Genomic DNA, 18,438 nt, shown 5'->3' with positions numbered 1-18,438 from the left:
GCGATGTGAGGGTCTAAAGACAGAGGGTCTAAGGACAGAGGGTCTAAGGACAGAGGGTCTAAAGACAGAGGGTCTGAGGACAGAGGGTCTAAGGACAGAGGGTCTAAGGACAGAGGGTCTAAAGACAGAGGGTCTAAGGACAGAGGGTCTAAGGACAGAGGGTCTGAGGACAGAGGGTCTAAGGACAGAGGGTCTGAGGACAGAGGGTCTAAAGACAGAGGGTCTAAGGACAGAGGGTCTAAAGACAGAGGGTCTAAGGACAGAGGGTCTAAGGACAGAGGGTCTGAGGACAGAGGGTCTAAAGACAGAGGGTCTAAGGACAGAGGGTCTAAAGACAGAGGGTCTAAGGACAGAGGGTCTGAGGACAGAGGGTCTAAGGACAGATGGTCTGAGGACAGAGGGTCTGAGGACAGAGAGTCTAAGGACAGAGGGTCTGAGGACAGAGAGTCTAAGGACAGATGGTCTGAGGACAGAGGGTCTAAGGACAGAGGGTCTAAGGACAGAGGGTCTAAAGACAGAGGGTCTAAGGACAGAGGGTCTAAGGACAGAGGGTCTGAGGACAGATGGTCTAAAGACAGATGGTCTGAGGACAGAGAGTCTGAGGACAGATGGTCTGAGGACAGAGGGTCTAAGGACAGAGGGTCTAAGGACAGAGGGTCTGAGGACAGAGAGTCTAAGGACAGATGGTCTGAGGACAGAGGGTCTGAGGACAGAGAGTCTGAGGACAGAGAGTCTAAGGACAGATGGTCTGAGGACAGAGGGTCTAAGGACAGAGGGTCTAAGGACAGAGGGTCTGAGGACAGAGAGTCTAAGGACAGATGGTCTGAGGACAGAGGGTCTGAGGACAGAGAGTCTAAGGACAGATGGTCTGAGGACAGAGGGTCTAAGGACAGAGGGTCTGAGGACAGATGGTCTGAGGACAGAGGGTCTAAGGACAGAGGGTCTGAGGACAGAGGGTCTGAGGACAGAGGGTCTAAGGACAGATGGTCTGAGGACAGAGAGTCTAAGGACAGAGGGTCTAAGGACAGAGGGTGCCGTATCCAAATGTATAATTTGAGATATTGGGTTATATAAATACATTTGATTTGATTTGAAGATTCTTAAGTTACCAAATACGTCGAGCTGAATTTTATTGATGCTGAAGCACCTGAAGTATAAAGATGCACTTTTTATTTTTTACCTAAAAGTAAATTCAATTTGGAGCCACATTTGATCACCTGGTGGGAACATCTGAGACAATAACAGAATATACGACATCAAAACAAATCCATTTTATCCAATTTATTACAAAAAGAGCACATACAAAAGGATAATATACAAGCCATGAAATAAAATTAAAAAACAGAACAGTTTGGGTTTAGCAATGCAACTTTTGAAATCATTATTATTATTAGTATTAATAATAAATAAAGTACAAAATTCCACCACATGTGAATCTAACATTTACCCATAATATGCTCATCCATTTCTTCATCAACACACTCACCATTAATGCACTATTGCTTTAATATTAATGATAAATAGTTCTATTTTCAGATAAAATATCCTATATTGAAAAACATTGCGCAGTCACAGCTAACAGCAGAGTTTCATAGAGGATGGCGGCAGCCCTTTCACTGGCACTTTTTGGGATATTTTGTCTTCAGTTTTGTTTTTCAGTTTCAAACAGCAACAAAATTCTTTTTTTTTCCTGTTATATTCTTTGTATATATTTTCACCATATACTATTAAACCATTGAGACTATATTGAAACCTGAGAAAACATGCATTTTTAGAAAAAGGTTGTGCTTTAAAATCCTCGCCTTCCTTTTACACGGAAAGGAAACAGAGGATAGATTCTGAGAGGAGAGATGGACGGTCAAATAAAAAAAGAATGAAAGATTAGTGACGTTTATGTGAAGCCCACGGTGGAACATGCCTCGTCCACGGTACGTAACACTCCACTTCTACAGCTCGTCCGGACAGTTTGACTTCAATTTTGAGGATAATGGCTTTTGTAGACACTGTCAAGTGTTGTCTCCTTCACGACTCACTCCTTTAATTAATTATGCAACCAATAAGGCATGGTGGCTTCATGGATTGATTGTTATTAATGGTTTCAGTAATATGGAAAGATCTCCGAACACGTAAAGCGAGGCACTTGTTATGCTTAAGTCTACAAACTGAAGAGATGAAAATCAAAAGAGTTAAAGCGAACGAAGAAACATGCTTCACAGATGATCGTTATTAAGACCCATAGTGCATTGTGAGAAGCAGAGCGTAGAAAGTAAAAGCCAGAGTCCTTAGTGATAATATTAAATTATCTTTTTTTTTTTTGCCAGTGAGAGGGTTCCCATATTTAAAACGAGTGCAACAAAAAAAAAAAGAATCACTTCATTGCAGTTTGTCCACATCACAGCATGGGGGATCAGAGAAATTGCATTGAATGGAATGTAACCAAGATCCACAGCACCACATGAGATAGGAGGGGGGGGGGGGGGGGAGATAGGAGGGGGGGGGGGGGGGGGGGGGGGGGGGGGGGGGGGGGGGGGGGGAGAGAAGAGAGAGAGCGAGAGTGAGAGCGAGACAGAGAGAGACAGGGGGAGGGAGAGAGAGGCAGGGGGGAGGGAGAGAGAGACAGGGGGAGGGAGAGAGAGACAGGGGGAGGGAGAGACAGAGAGAGACAGAGAGACAGGGGGAGGGAGAGACAGAGAGAGACAGGGGGAGGGAGAGAGAGACAGGGGGAGGGAGAGATAGAGAGCGAGAGAGATAGAGAGCGAGAGAGACAGGGGGAGGGAGAGACAGAGAGACAGGGGGAGGGAGAGAGGGAGAGAGGGAGACAGAGACAGGGGGGAGGGAGAGAGGGAGACAGAGACAGGGGGAGGGAGAGAGGGAGACAGGGGGAGGGAGAGACAGAGAGAGACAGAGAGAGACAGAGAGACAGGGGGAGGGAGAGACAGAGAGAGACAGGGGGAGGGAGAGAGAGAGACAGGGGGAGGGAGAGATAGAGAGCGAGAGAGATAGAGAGCGAGAGAGACAGGGGGAGGGAGAGACAGAGAGACAGGGGGAGGGAGAGAGGGAGAGAGGGAGACAGAGACAGGGGGAGGGAGAGAGGGAGACAGAGACAGGGGGAGGGAGAGAGGGAGACAGGGGGAGGGGAGAGACAGAGAGAGACAGGGGGAGGGAGAGACAGAGAGAGACAGGGGGAGGGAGAGACAGAGAGAGACAGGGGGAGGGAGAGAGGGAGACAGGGGGAGGGAGAGAGGGAGACAGGGGGAGGGAGAGAGGGAGACGGGGACAGAGGGAGACAGAGACAGGGGGAGGGAGAGAGGGAGACAGAGAGACAGGGGGAGGGAGAGACAGAGAGAGAGAGACAGGGGGAGGGAGAGAGGGAGACAGAGAGGGACAGGGGGAGGGAGAGAGGGAGACAGAGACAGACAGAGACAGGGGGAGGGAGAGAGGGAGACAGAGACAGACAGAGACAGGGGGAGGGAGAGAGGAGACAGAGACAGGGGGAGGGACAGAGAGACAGAGACAGGGGGAGGGAGAGACAGAGAGACAGGGGGAGGGACAGGCAGCAGGCCTGGGACAGTAAACAGCTTGTGGAGATCAAACAGCTGTCTTTAGTTTCCTTTAACTTTAGTGTTCAGAACGTACATGAAACAGAAACTGCATGCAAAGCATTCCCATTTAAAACAATGCAAAAATGAGGTAATAGTTTTTTTCATAGCATTTTTGTGTTATTTCTAAATAAATAAATTATGATTCAGTCGCCCCGCCCCACCCCCCTCTCCCAAAGAAAAACTATATAAAATTAAATACATACCCACAATATCTACAGTTAGTAATAAATTATGATTGTTAAATACTTAAGGCATCTCAACTGACAACACCCTGTGTAAACTATGAAACACTTCATCACAGATGACTACAGGAGGCGGCGTCCACACCGGCAGTGCACCAGACGGGGAGAAAGTAATCCCAGTTAACATATCCTTAACCCACGAGGTCCCTGCGTTCCAATACCCAAACTACCATACTACCAAACTACCATAATACCATACTACCAAACTACCAAACTACTTAGTACCAAACTAACATAGTACTATACTACTTAGTACCATAGTACTTAATACCATACTACCATACTATATTGTACTTAGTACCATAGTACCATAGTACTTAGTACCATAGCACCATACTACCATAGTACCATAGTACCATGGTACCATAGCACCATAGTACTTAGTACCATAGTACTTAGTACCATAGCACCATACTACCATAGTACCATAGTACCATGGTACCATAGCACCATAGCACTTAGTACCATAGTACTTAGTACCATACTACCATAGTACTTAGCACCATAGCACTTAGTACCATAGCACTTAGTACCATAGTACTTAGTACCATACTACCATAGTACTTAGCACCATAGCACTTAGTACCATAGTACTTAGTACCATAGCACCATAGCACTTAGTACCATAGTACTTAGTACCATACTACCATAGTACTTAGCACCATAGCACTTAGTACCATAGTACTTAGTACCATAGCACCATAGCACCATAGCACCATAGTACCATGATATCATAGCACCATAGTACTTAGTACCATACTACCATAGCACCATAGTACCATGATATCATAGCACCATGGTACCATAGCACCATACTACTTAGTATGCAAGAAAAACATTTAGTGTGTGCTAATTCGTAGTGTGTCAAAGGCATCCTTTTGTCCAGGATGCAGTTTGCAGCACGCTTTTCTGGCTATTCTGACCCACAATCCTTAGCGGGATGTATGAGCAGGAGGGTCCGACACTGCACGCTGCGGTACACAGGGCAGCTGAAGTATGTACTAAAAGTAAAAACTATGCGATTTGGAACGCAGCCTGGGTTTCTCTTTGACTCCACAGTGCAGAGGACAGCGAGGGTCCCGCTGTGCGTCTGCGTGCACTGCGAGGGGGAGGTGGCCTCCGTCGCACCACGTTCTACATGTTCTAGCAATACAGCATAGCAACCAGCATAGCAACCACGAGGGGAGGTCTGTCACACAAATACACACGATCAATACGCAAGCTCCTCTCTCCTCCGCTGAAACACTGCATGAATCTATACCTAAATATAAACCAAATGCAATACCAAGGAAAACCCTTTTTGTTGCTATAACTATCGTCACATGTGCTTGTTCTTTAGGCAATAAGGTAAACATGAAACAGAGGACCCACCGGTGCCTCCAGAGGGACAGGATGAACACAACGCTACAAGTCAGGGGAGCAGCCGCTGACGACGCTTTTTTGTTTGTTTGTTAGTGTTAAGATAGTCACAGCTCAGATTAACTAAGTCATGCAGAGCCATCCCTCCTGTACCTTTTTTAAATTGAAGAAGCCCTACCAAAGCTAACTGCTCAAGTCGATGATGAAACATGCATTGTTTGTTGTGCCGCTGGCCCTGCGCCAGATGGAGGTGCAGGTACGAGGGCAGCTTCCTCCCACCTCGCTCTGCTGATGGTTTCCTTTTGTTCATCCCTTTTATTTTTTTGGCTTTGTGTTGTATAAGCACTCCAGTGGTCACGCTGTTTACCGACAGAGTCTTGAACCCTTGAAACACGCTCACGCTAAACATCCACTCATCTGTTAGACACATTCTGTAAGTCCCACAGCAGGGCAGAGCACACACATGTCAACCTGTCAGGCTCAAGCTACACCGTGACAAAATGCATTTTGGTAAAAAAAACACTTTCTACCTATTTTATTTTTTGTTTAGTTTTTTTAAACACGCAACGACTTGATCACTGGGCTCAGTTTTGGTGAACGAGACCTACTCACACGACACTAACCCAAGGTAAATGTACAACTGTATTGCAAAATGTCAAAGCTGCATGATAGAATTAAAACACTCAGCTAGCTGGTGCAGGACACCAGATATCACTTGTTGGTTACTGCTACTCTACTACGACCATAAATGATCTTTAGGTAAACATGGCATCAGAGCATCTGTTACGCTTTCTTGTAGCAGAATATTCATTTTGATTGCAGTGTGTTTGAAAAGAGAGAAATATATATATTTATATATATAGAAAGAGAGAGAAAGAGAGAGAGTAGCCAGCTCAGTGTGGGGTTGTGTGTTTCACACTCTCAGGACATTAAGTCATGGCTTTGAGGACATGCTACACAGCCCGGGGCGACCTACAGTACAACACTACAACAGCGACAACACCCCACTTACGACCAGCAAGCTACAAGTAAACCCTGTGTGTGTGTGTGTGTGTGTGTGTGTGTGTGTGTGTGTGTGTGTGTGTGTGTGTGTGTGTGTGTGTGTGTCTTCTGCCTCCAGAGGGATGTGCTTCTATATAAAGAGTGTCCTTTGCAGCCTGTCGTGCAGTTAGTTATCCTGGCTTGGCTCAGTGAAGCGTGAGTCAGAAGGGTCTGGAGACATTTGGCAAAGCACCCAACAGGGGGGGGGGGAGGAGGAGGGGGAGGGCCGGCAAGCCGGGATGGAAGAAAGCAGGAACCACGCGACGGTGATTGACAAGGAGACGGGGGTTTGAAATCTCATCAGCTGTCAGGGTTCAGCTGTGTTTCGATGTCAACTCGGCAGATCGGACACTTCCTGCTGGTGGCCAGCCATTGGTCCACGCAGCCCTGGTGGAAGAGGTGCATGCAGGGCAATCTCCTGGAGGACAGACAGAGAGACACGGTCAATGTTGGTCCAAGCACGACTCTCCCAGTGCAACACAGTTAGATGCTTAAACAGGAAAGCAATCATAAAGAAGCCAACACGTCTGGACCTCTCCAGGGCTTCATCGGGGCTTTTGTTTTCACCCACAAAATGACATATCACCTTTTTATATACTACTCACTATGTGTGTCACATTCAGTTCTTAAAGTTTTCCTCACATGCCTTAATGGTGAACAAACCCGATACATGTGGAAGTGTGACATAATAAGGTTTGGGAAGTACTAAGCATTCGACTGGATGAATGAGACTCATTCTGGGGGTGATGTCCTTCCTCGCTGTTATTTATTCTTATATTTTGGAGCGCTTGCATTGCCTTCCTCTTTATTCCCGTTTTACAAGAGCACCCGACACATTTGATTCACGGTTGAGTAAACAGAGCAACCGGTTATGTGCTTGTAAAGAACTTCTGAACCCTGCAGGGATTTCATTTAGTTCATGCCGGCACGTAGAGGCGACTTCTGTCGAGTCATCAATCCTGCAGACAGCTGAGACTCCACATGCTGTAAACTGACCCTCGTTCCTCAGCGCAGGACAAAGTTCTTATCCCCTGAATTTCACACCCCAACTTGGTTTGAAATGCGTGTGTAGGTGCACACATGCTTGAAGATTGCTGCATATCTGTCAGTTAAATGTGACGCGAGAGCAGCTGCTTAGCGTAGCTTAGCTTAGCACAAAGACTTGAAACAGGTGTAAACAGTTAGCCTGGCTCGTAACAAAATCTGCGTACTAATTGTTTTAAGTATTGTTGTGACGGCAGATTAAAGCTGGACGTGTAGAGCACAGCGTGTTGAGATAATACAGCAGATTTCACTGAGACGAGAAGTTTTTATTACGTAAACACAATATCCCACAACACCTCTTATACACACACACATATAAATAAAAGGCTACAGCCAACAGCTGGTTAGCTTAGCTTAGCATTAGCATTAACGTGTTATGTCTCATTAGTTAAATCTGCACATTCTGCATTTTACGCCGGGTTGTGTATCCTCGCTTCTCCACTGCTCAGAGAATAGTTTGTATTATGTTACAGCCAGATAAAGCCAGTCCAGCTGTTTCCCCCGTTATGCTACGCTAAGCTAAATAGGTGTTAAGTACATGTGCACATCTTCAAACTGAACTAACTCCACTGAATCTCCACCGTCAGTGAATGAATAGTTTAGTAATTTACACAAAGTGCTGACTGTATGTTGGGGTCATGCCCGAGTCCTCAGGGTCACCGCTGTGAGATAATGGCGACGGATATCTTCAAGAATGAACGGAGACGTTTCAAACGCAGTTTAAATGGTAGAAAGGTATTCAGCCACTGTGCAGATATTAATGTCTAAGAGTCAAGAAAACTGTTTTGCACTCAAATGTAAGGGCGTACGTTTTAAGGATTTTCAAATCTCCTTTTAAAGAGTCGTGATGTTTTAGTGCGAAAAGTCTTTGAAGCGCTTCTGACCTGACGTCTTCTGCGTCCTCCAGCATGGACAAACAGATGGTGCACTTCTCATCCACGTCTGTTTCCTCCTCCTCCCCGGTCTTCAGGTGCAGGGGCTTTCTCTGTTAGCAGATTACACAGAGACACAAGGGAGCGTCAGCAAAAGCCCATTTCAAAATGTGAATATATTTCTGCGTGTGTTGGTAACATCTGCCTTACCTTCTTGTATTTGTGTGGGAAGGTGAATCTCTCTATGGTCGTCTGAACAGCTCCTCTGCTGACACTCCCCAGCCGGTCCTCCAGCTGCAACAGCTCCTGAGGAAAAGTGGGTATTCAGTTGAGAATAGTATAAAGAACAATAATAACAATAATAAGAATAAAACAGCTGCTGAAAGGACCTCGAGGTGTTTCGTAAAACTGAGGTTTTCAAGGTCAAAGACTGAACCTTTAAGCTGAGCAGACTCCATCTGCTGGAGAGGATCATGTGATCAGACGCAGGAGAACAGCTGCTCAACTATAATATGTTTAAACAGAGGCTGTGATGGATTTCTATTTGAAATGCGTTTACCTCATAACTTTCTCGCACAGCGGTGGCGTGCCTCGAAGGATTCAGACTCTGCAGGGCCAGCAGGTGCAGCTGGGGGTACGGGTAGTTTCTGATTTCATGCACAACCTAACAAAGGAGAACTCTTCATCATATTACAGCAGCATCACAGTCGTCGGACAGTTTTTCCTCCGTTGTTAGAAATAAGCAACACATTTGGTAGAAGTGCATCAAATGAATGAAGAAGAAACATTAAATTATAGTTCAACTTTAGAGGATTATTACATATCGGATGTGGAATTAATCTGCAGATTAAAATGAAACCAAACAAGCCACGACAAAGGAACGCCGCAACCACCAGAGGTCCACACACACACACACACACACACACACACACACACACACACACGACGTACCACTTGTGCAGAGGATGTGTTCCTGGGGAAGTGGTGCATTCGAGGGGAGGCCAGGTAATGCTGATAGTGCTGTGGAAGCTGCTGGAGCTGGTACTGGTGATGCGGGAGGCCGGCATCAACGCTGAGATCCCTGCAGACAGACAGACAGACAGGCGACTAAATCATCATCACCCACGCCAGGCAACGTGACAGACAGACGGGATCATTCCTGCACTCGACTCGTCTCCCACAGTGACTCACCAGTCGGTGCCTTCGGCCAGGTAGCGCTGCTGCTGGGTCATCGGCTGGGGGACGTGGAGGGGGGCCGAGTACTCGTAGCCTGAGCGCAGTCGGTGAGGGTTCAGGGGAATACGCTCCTGGGTTCTTCTGCAACGAGACAGAAATGTCATGTTTGTGAGTAGACTTTGCAGCATTGCTGGGGAAACATTTAGAGTGTTAAACACGTCATTTCCTGCATTCTGGTGAATGTTTATGCACCAATATCTGATGGAACCGTCTTTATTTATGTAAAGGAGAACACAACATTCAGGCGCCAGGTGACATTTCAACATCTATTAATATGATGGAGTAGAATGCAGTCATTCTTTGATAAACCCCTGACTTCATTATGTTTCAGAAACATCTACTCATGTTTACAGCTCTCTAATATTCTGAGATAAAATCTTAATTTAACTTTATTGCTCTGCTGTGGTCGTGTGTCCTTCAGGCAGACTCTGCAGGGACGGTTCTGTTCTCTAAAGACACTGGTAGGGACGTGTCTCTGCCGTCCGTATTTAAAACGACGCCCTTGTGTGTTTGCGTGCAGGCGGGGATTGTACCTGGAGTGTGGGAGAATCCTGCGATGCTGCGCTTCAAGAAGCTGCTGCTGGATGAGGTATTGCTGGTGTAAGGCCTGAGGTAGGAATGGTGGCCCCGGCACATCCTGGAACTGAGGGGGTGCAGGCAGGGCAGTGAGGGGCGGGTGGTGTGCCGGGGGCAGGTGGGCGGCCAGGCCGGTCTGAGGCGGCTGGCTGGCGTGTCCTAGAGGGAACTCTGCTGAGATGGGCGCCTGGGGAGCGCCCAGGTGAAAGTGTCGGCAGGAGGTAGCATGGCTGTGTTGATGCCTGGTGAAGTGTGCTCCTACGGGAAATAAAGGCAAGTGATCAGAAGGGAGCCGTGGATCACTTTCCTCCAGACAGACACCACACAGAGACACACTACAAGACGCACAGAACAACTCACACATACAAACACATTTAACAACCAATCACACGGGGAGAACATAAAAACAGACCTGACACAGGAAGAGACAAGACAGACAAGACAGCAGATGGAGGACACAGACACTGAGACCCCTGTGGAGCGCCATCTAAACCCACACACAGATTGCACCCAATGGCCTGCCTCTCCACTTGCCATAGTGCAGCCAGCAGGAAGGACGGATCTTCACTAACGGCCTGGTGTGTTTCCAAGAAGATGTACAGCACCGAGCGTTGTCTTTGGTCCACTGGCTAATCAATTGAATAGATTCAGGCTCTGTTTTATGTCTGCTGTTTGAAGGAACAAATATTCAACTGCAGAATCAAAAAGATTATCCGCCTCCATTTCTACCTTCCCCCCACCCTCCCCGTCAGAGGCGGAGCAGATGTGTGGGAGTCCCACCTCAGTATCAAGTTGCACAAAACAATCAATGCAAATTAATCTGAGCTCAGAGAAGAAGGAGGGAGGAGGGTGAGGTGGGGACAGACCGTTACTACTTCAGCTGCCCATTAAAGCGTTATAGCTTTGTGGAACAGGAAGCAGACGTCTGGAGGACGGAGCGCTGCTACGATTAGTCGACGCACAGAAAGTCATTTTTCATGCAGAAATGACAGAAAATGTAGTTTTCAGATCTCAAATGTAAAGATTTCCTCTTTTTCTTTGTTTTAAATCACATTAAAGTGAATATATTTGGGTTTTTCACTGACGAAACAAGACATCTTCCACTATTGACATTCTCTAGACCAAACCATTAGTCCAGGAAAATAATTGTCAGATTAATCAATAATGAAAATAATGGTTAGTTGCAGCCCTAATGTGTTGTGTACTGTGTGTAATGAAGTGTTGTCGACCGTCAGCTGTTTCAGGCACACTAAAGCCGGACTTGTTAAACGGTAACATGGAGTGACAGTGTGCCGAACATGAAGAGGACACTTCATCTGGTTATTTTTATGTAAACAAGAAATCCCAGAATAACCCTTAAATACATTTATATGTTGTTTTTAGAGCCAAAGAAGAATCCATTACATTCAGGAGCAGATGTTTTTCATTCTCGTTAACAATGTGAGCATGTGACGCTTCCCGAGTGCTCTTCTAGTTTGTTTAAAAGGAGCAGTACAACATTTTGGGAATATGCTTATGGTCTTTCTCCCTCTGAGAAGTTAGCATAGCTTAGCATAAAGACTGTAAACAGCTAGCCTGACCTCTACAGCTCACTAATTAACATAATCTACTTTGCTTGTTTAATCTGTGCAAAAACAACAACAATGTGGAGGACGATGTCTTTAGAAGTCACTGGTCCCAGTCACTAAAGAGTCTTTTGGGGTTTTGTATGCAGTGAGAACACAAGTTATAACGTGTTAATGTGTGAGCTTTACAGATAAGAGCAGATTGTTACATTTGAACTGCTGCTTCCTCCTTTTCCAGTCTCTGTGCTAAGCTAAGATAACCGCTGTAGTGTTGTATGTAACGGACACACGAGAGAGTGGTATTGATCTTCTAATCTAACTCTTCACCACAAAGCAAATAAGAATATTCCCCAAAATGTCAACCGACTTCTTTAATTATTGCTAATGGCACATTAGCATGGCTGTTGTTGACTCGGGACGTGCGACGCCAGTCAACCTTGAGAGCCGTGAGCAAACTGAAAACAACATTTGTCTGAGGAAGTAGAGCAGAAAAGCAGCAGACGGGCTGCTTTGCATTGGTAAAGGGCTGGACATCACTTTTGTATGAAGCCTGTGACCCGGTAAGACTGGACTCAAAGTGAAGCTTAAAGTAAATATCAAATTGTTTGTCTCTGGGCTCTTTCACAGACGGAACCGCTGACATTAATATTTGACATATTGCAGTGCTGCCAGCAGCCCTGATGTTGTTATTGTTACATCTCTGCTTTGACTTGCAGACATAAAATGCCTGATTGGTGCAGAACAGACCCCCACCCATCCACACACACGCACACACACATACAGAGCACACACCTCCTCAACCCTGCACAGGCAGCCCCTCCCCCACGGTGTGGCTGCGGCATGGCGTCCCTGCGTGAGTGACAGCCCGTAAGCCCTTCCCAGCCGCGACTGCAGCAGTCTGACATCAAACCTGTCTCCCTCCTCACCCTCCTCACCCCCTCCTGCTTCCATCACTGCAGCTTTACAATCGCGCCTCCCCTCTAACATAATCTGTCTTGCGCGTGGTGCGGTGGTCTTCCATCGTGTGACACACTGTGCATGCAGGTTTTCATTGAAAGCCCATCAGCACAGCAGCTGATATCACTGATTGGCTCCCTCACAATCAGAGTCATCAGCTTGCATGTTGCACAGCTGCACTGAAGATCTGCACGGCTCCCGCTCGCTGACAACTCGCTGACCTTGATGCTAAACATCAGTCACATAAGGACAGAGTGGCTGCAGCGTGGAAGACAGTTCATGTGATATTAATGTGGCATGTACCCGTGCAGCTTCTGTGGAATAACTAATACTTTACAGCTGTTGAGTTATTTAAAAGTCTGTTGCTGTAGTTGGAGGAGAAAGTTGCCAAGCGCGCGCGCGCGCACACACACACACACACACACACACACACACACACACACACACACACACACACACACACCTTGTGTTGGCACATAAATAACTCGACTATTTCAGGCACTGAACAGATGTAAGGCTCAAGTGGCTGCGACGAGACAAGCAAGACATTTAAAACTTGAATTACTGACTTGTATTTCAAATGTGCAGCTGAACACGTGAAGTTAACGACCCCAGCGCACGCGCTGCTCGTGCCCAATTTAACACTTTTAAAGTGTTCACAGGCTTTTTCATGCATCGTTTAAAGTGAGAGCAACTCTTAAACCAGGAGCACGTTAACAACAACGCACAAACACTGAAGTGTACGTCTGATTTAAACATTCAGGACTTGAGTATTTAGACAACATGACATCATTAGAATTCATTTCCAAAAAGCTTTTTTATATTGGACTTCCTGCTGTAAGTAATGAAACACCTCGTCTGCTCTCACAGGCTACAGACACGACTGGAGTTCATTTTTAAAATGTGATCAGCGCTCTGATTCTTTGTGTCTTTGTGTAATTGTGTCAAAGTCTGTTCGGCTGTTAACAGGAAGAAGGACTCGCAGAAAAGGGCAGTTACACACAGACAGATCTCACTTCACGGATGAAATAGATGCTATTTGGTGATCGAACCACATTGATTGTCATTATGCAACTCGAGACTGTAAATCAATTGATAGTTGGATATTCTGGGGGAGAATTGTATGAGAAGATCGATACCACTCTTATATCTGTCAGGTTATCCCTTTGTTGTTTAATCCATAATACAATTATGGCTGGACTACTTCTTGGCGACTATTTCACAGCCAAGAAATAGTCTGGCCCGGTCTTTGTGCTAAGCTAAGCTAACCTGACACCCTTTAATAACACACAGGACAGACCTGAGCATCCCACAGAAGAGTGTAACCTGTGTTAAAGTTTCTGTAAAGACGAGAGAAGAAAAAAGCTTCTTTTTAAGATACCAAGCAGTCGATACCTGGAGGTGCAGTTCTGCGAGATCACGATATATCAAGGCTGTACTGAATACTTTAAAGCCTCAATCACAACGTTGACATTTGACTCTATTCATTGTTTAAACCCCGTAGTTATGGACAGTTTCAGATAAAGATTAGGCTCCAATAATATTATTAGTATTGTGCAGTTCGAGTCCAGTGGTGCTGCGTAGGATTCATTCCGACTCGTGTGGTCCAAACGTTTCCAACAACTCCAGATCGACATTTCTTTTGGAAGATACTGTCGATGTAATCTTTGAAAAGCCTCAGAAACTACATTTTCACTGCGGTCAAAAGTTATATTCAATATACATCAGGACTAACTCTTTTAATCTGAGTCACTTTATTCAAATTGAGGATTTTAGTTTGAGGATTTGTATTTTTTTAGGGTGAAGACGTCATAAAATCACATTCGAAGCTTCATTCAAAAACTCAAAGGCTACGAATGCAACATAACATTCAAACCTACGATGTATAACAGGAGACGCTTCATTTCACATATCGTTACACTGCGAGGAACAGTTTCATATCTTTGTTTGTTTTAGGCAATGCTGAAAATCAGTGTTGGATTTTTCTATGATTTTTGCTAAATTAGCCAAATATATGTATGTATGTATGTATGTATGTATGTATGTATGTATGTGTATGTATGTATGTATATATATATATATATATATATATATATATATATATATATATATATATATATATATATATATATATATATATATATATATATATATATATATATATATATATATATATGTATGTATGTATGTATATATGTATATATGTATATATATATATATATATACACACACACACATACATATATACACACACACACCAATGAGTGGATGTGAGGGAGGCTGTCTGGTTGTATACAGAACAGTGTATGGATTAGGAGGGAATGAGTGTGTAACATTAAATATCAATGCCGGTGTGTTTCACTATAAACATGCATGTTTTTGCTTTTCTCTCTCTCGAATGGACAGAACATTTGGTTGCTCCTACGCCAAAGTAAGCAGAGCAGCAACTTGAAGAAACTCTCAAAGACAGCTGAGAAATGAGAGCACATAAAGAGTGAGGGGACCATCTCAGTGACAGCACAGTGTGGAGGAGGAGGGGGGGGGGGGGGAGGCACACATGGAAATCAGCAAAAAGCACACTGAAGGTTAGAAAGAAAACTACAGTCTTTATTGGAAAATATTAGTATGTGTGACACTGTGTGATAATAGTAATAATAAGAGTAATATTTGCTACATAACCATAATAATACCATGCAAATAAAGACCAAAGGCAAGGCCCGACCATGCTCTCTGTAGGGTTAACAGAACAGAAGCAGCATCCAATGAGTAGATGTGTATGCTTACAGCACATTTCAGTATAGCAGGGACATCTCTACACAACGTTTACATTGGAATCTGCTGTTCAATGTGGAAAAACAAAAAGTATAAAAATGACCATGCATTAGGATCTAATACAAGAACATAAGGTAGAAAACCACAACCAAAGAATAAAAAGACATTTTCATTCTAAAAGGAGCTCTACAGCAGTGCAGGATATACACATCCCTGTAAAATGGATAGCATTCTGGAGGGGAGACTTGAGAGGGGGGCTGTGCATGATAGTGTGTGTGTGTGTGTGTGGGGGAGGGGGGTTCAAATGGCAAGATGAGTTTAGACTTAAGTCTCGCCAATATTATTGTGACTGAAATCAATTAAACTAGCAGGAACAAAGGCTTTCACACATGGATAGGTTTATGACCGGCCGTCTGGACGCCACTAACGGGTGCAGTGGACCGTAAAGGTGAAATAACATCACACAGATTAGTGACGTTGAGTGCTACAGGCCAATTGGTGATTGTTAGGAGAACAGGATTACTGGTCAAGGTGATGATACAAAAGCTGCACTTTTTTTTTTGTAAATAAAAAAAGGGGAGAATTGAGTTGGATCAAGCCGGGCTGTGATCGGATCGGGGAGCGGGGGTGTATCCACTTTACAGACAGTTACAGCAGAATGTAGTCTATCCACACTGAATGGGAGAATCACAATGACAGTTTGTTGTAGTAAAGTCTAATGCTACAATGGGTTATTCACTGAAGAGCAACATGACAAGTTTTAAATAAAGACAAACTGTTTTCTACAGAAGGTGTTATTCTTTAGTCTGTTACACAGAAGGATACGGTATGAGTGGGAACTCGGTTTTAATGCCAAATGTCGTCTTCAGATGGAAAGAGGAAATGAGGAAGAAGGGGTTCACAATACAGCTAGATGCAGAGAACAGGCAGAGGCTACGGCAGACAGCAGCAGATGATCGTTAGCTACACAATGGAGGGGGACAAAGGTCTGAGAAATGCGGAATGTAGAGCCAGCCTCGATACTATGGAACAGGAAAAAAGAACACAAATAAAAGCACAATGAAATCATTGGTGCTACTGCATGTAGTTTTAACAATGCAAGTTATTATTACCACTACTATTATTATTACATAATCAACACAGATAGCCTACTGCAGTGGAGGATGATTATAGGTATTAATTAAGTGTGATTATTCATATTTAAGTGCACCTGCAGCGTCATTTCGCAGGTCTCGTTTGACGCTTCTGATCCAATTTCTTTTATTTTTTTAAGGCATAATGCCACCATTTTATATCATTTAAAATAGCTTTCAACATGAGCTACCTGTCTGTAAAGGAAGAAGCTAACAGACTAACTGGGGGTAAAATGAGCGCAGGAAATCAACAGACTCCATGCCAGCTGCACACAAAGGGACACACATCCCTTGTCATGTTATCTTTTGTCAGTCTCGACTCAGATATTTGCTTAAATTAAAGACAAATCCACGCAAAAGCAGTGGATGTTATCAAAGCTGAGCTGGTAAATGTGTGTTTTTGAAGCTAGTTAGCGTTTAGCGGTGACTGCACAGAAAACAAACGCACGTAAACACGGCTGTGGAAGATAAAGCGGAATAAAGGAGAAGGGGGGGGCTGCCATTTGACAGCTGCAGTCATTTGGTGTCGTTAAACATCCTAAAAAAAACAATTCGTGGTTCTTATCTAACATTAAACGTCTTCACTTACGCTAACCACGCATTAACGGCTTTTTAACGGCTAATGCACGCGACGCTACAGTTAGCAGCTAATGTTGCTATTAATGCTGGCTTGCGTTTTGCTAGCAGGTGTCAGCTCTGTTTACATCGTTAACAAAAAAGGACATTTAAAATTAAAAAAAAAAAAAAGAAAAGAAGGAAAAGCCGAGACATTTGTTAGGGTTAGGATAAGAGAAATATATATAGAGATAGTCATACCTCTATTTCTAACTGAGCCGAAGACGGGGAGAACCAGATATCCAACATGTACTAACACCATCCTGGGTCCTTCTTTGTTGTGCGGGCAGCCAGTGAGACAGATGGTCCATGGAAATGATCCCCTCCAGTCCCCAGCACATTCAAACGGACAGGCTGCCCAGCGAGCACACGCCGACCCCGGCAACCAATCACTGCACGCCTCCGATCAGGACCCTCCGGCTTTGGCACCCTGCTCCACCAATGGGATGCGCGCCGGGGCGGGGACGTCTGTGTTTAGGACAGGCCGCCCCTCCGTGACTGAACTAGCGGCCCACATATAAGATAAAACAACTGCACTCACCTCCAATTTAATTAGATTTTTATTCGAGTTTAAAGAATACATTAAAGCTATTTCCTATATACTTGTTTCTTATTATTATTTGATATATAATTGTGTTTATTTATCCCTATTTAATTTTAATTAATGATGTTGAGTTGGTGAGTACATGTTTGAAATGTTTGTACATAATGTTTTGTCAATAAAAAATAAATAAGAATAAGGTGCTTGGTAGTGCAGGTTGACAGCAATAATAGTCCCACACTTTGAAACTCTTTACATTACTGACTTTATATTCACGTTCACAACTCTTGGACAATATGCCATAAAATACTTTTAATTACTTTTATTTTTAATATGATGGGCAATATAACTTTTCTATTTTAGTTGACTTATTTTACTGAATTTATCTGACTTTTTTTCTATTAGTCTCTGGTGTTACTTCTTATACACTTTGTTTTTCACGCTTTTAAACATTGTTATTTATTTTTCTATTTTTGTTAATTTATTTGGCTAAATGTACCTTACTCTTATTGCTATTCAATTAGGCTCTGATGTTAGTATTACTACTTATACACTGTTTATTACTCTATTATTATTTAGTAGTTTTGAGGTACTTTACTTGAGTTTTTCCATTTCCTGCTACTTTATACTTCTATTACTTGTTAGAGGCAAATATTTAACTTTTTCCTCAACTACATTTATTAACCAGCCATAATAACCACATAAATACAAATGCATACATATGTTTTAAATACAAAACATATGTAAATATATAAGATTAAAGGCCCTGCATATACCACAGGTGTTTTAAATTATTGTGGCTCACTGAGGACATTTGCAAAAGTATGCTGGGATTTACATGAAGCCATCAATCTAACATTAGCATGTATACAATGGGCCTCTG

General features: G+C 44.0%; 1 protein-coding gene across 5 annotated transcripts; it reads right to left on the bottom strand.

Moving 5' to 3' along the window:
- Positions 1-4,540: 4,540 nt before the first annotated feature.
- Positions 4,541-17,775, bottom strand: ark2ca (arkadia (RNF111) C-terminal like ring finger ubiquitin ligase 2Ca). Of its 5 annotated transcripts, none has more exons than XM_029444760.1 (9): positions 17,216-17,775; positions 16,092-16,288; positions 9,930-10,626; positions 9,352-9,477; positions 9,112-9,241; positions 8,720-8,824; positions 8,371-8,463; positions 8,173-8,273; positions 4,541-6,662 (listed from the first exon to the last, which is right to left on the bottom strand). In XM_029444760.1, exons 3-9 carry the CDS (start codon positions 10,334-10,336, stop codon positions 6,545-6,547), a joined length of 1,080 nt encoding a protein of 359 aa, XP_029300620.1. In that variant the 5' UTR covers positions 10,337-10,626; positions 16,092-16,288; positions 17,216-17,775; the 3' UTR covers positions 4,541-6,544. The 5 variants fall into 5 exon arrangements, with proteins under 5 accessions (XP_029300620.1, XP_029300617.1, XP_029300619.1 ...); XM_029444757.1 differs by having other exon boundaries at positions 8,371-8,466; positions 17,216-17,774; XM_029444759.1 differs by having other exon boundaries at positions 8,371-8,466; positions 16,092-16,229; positions 17,216-17,774.
- Between the last annotated feature and the right edge of the window lie 663 nt (positions 17,776-18,438).

Source organism: Cottoperca gobio, chromosome 12 (genome assembly GCF_900634415.1).
Source record: "Cottoperca gobio chromosome 12, fCotGob3.1, whole genome shotgun sequence".
Taxonomy (NCBI): domain Eukaryota; kingdom Metazoa; phylum Chordata; class Actinopteri; order Perciformes; family Bovichtidae; genus Cottoperca; species Cottoperca gobio.
The sequence above is the reverse complement of the archived record's forward strand: the minus strand, read 5'-3'. Positions and strand labels throughout refer to the sequence as shown.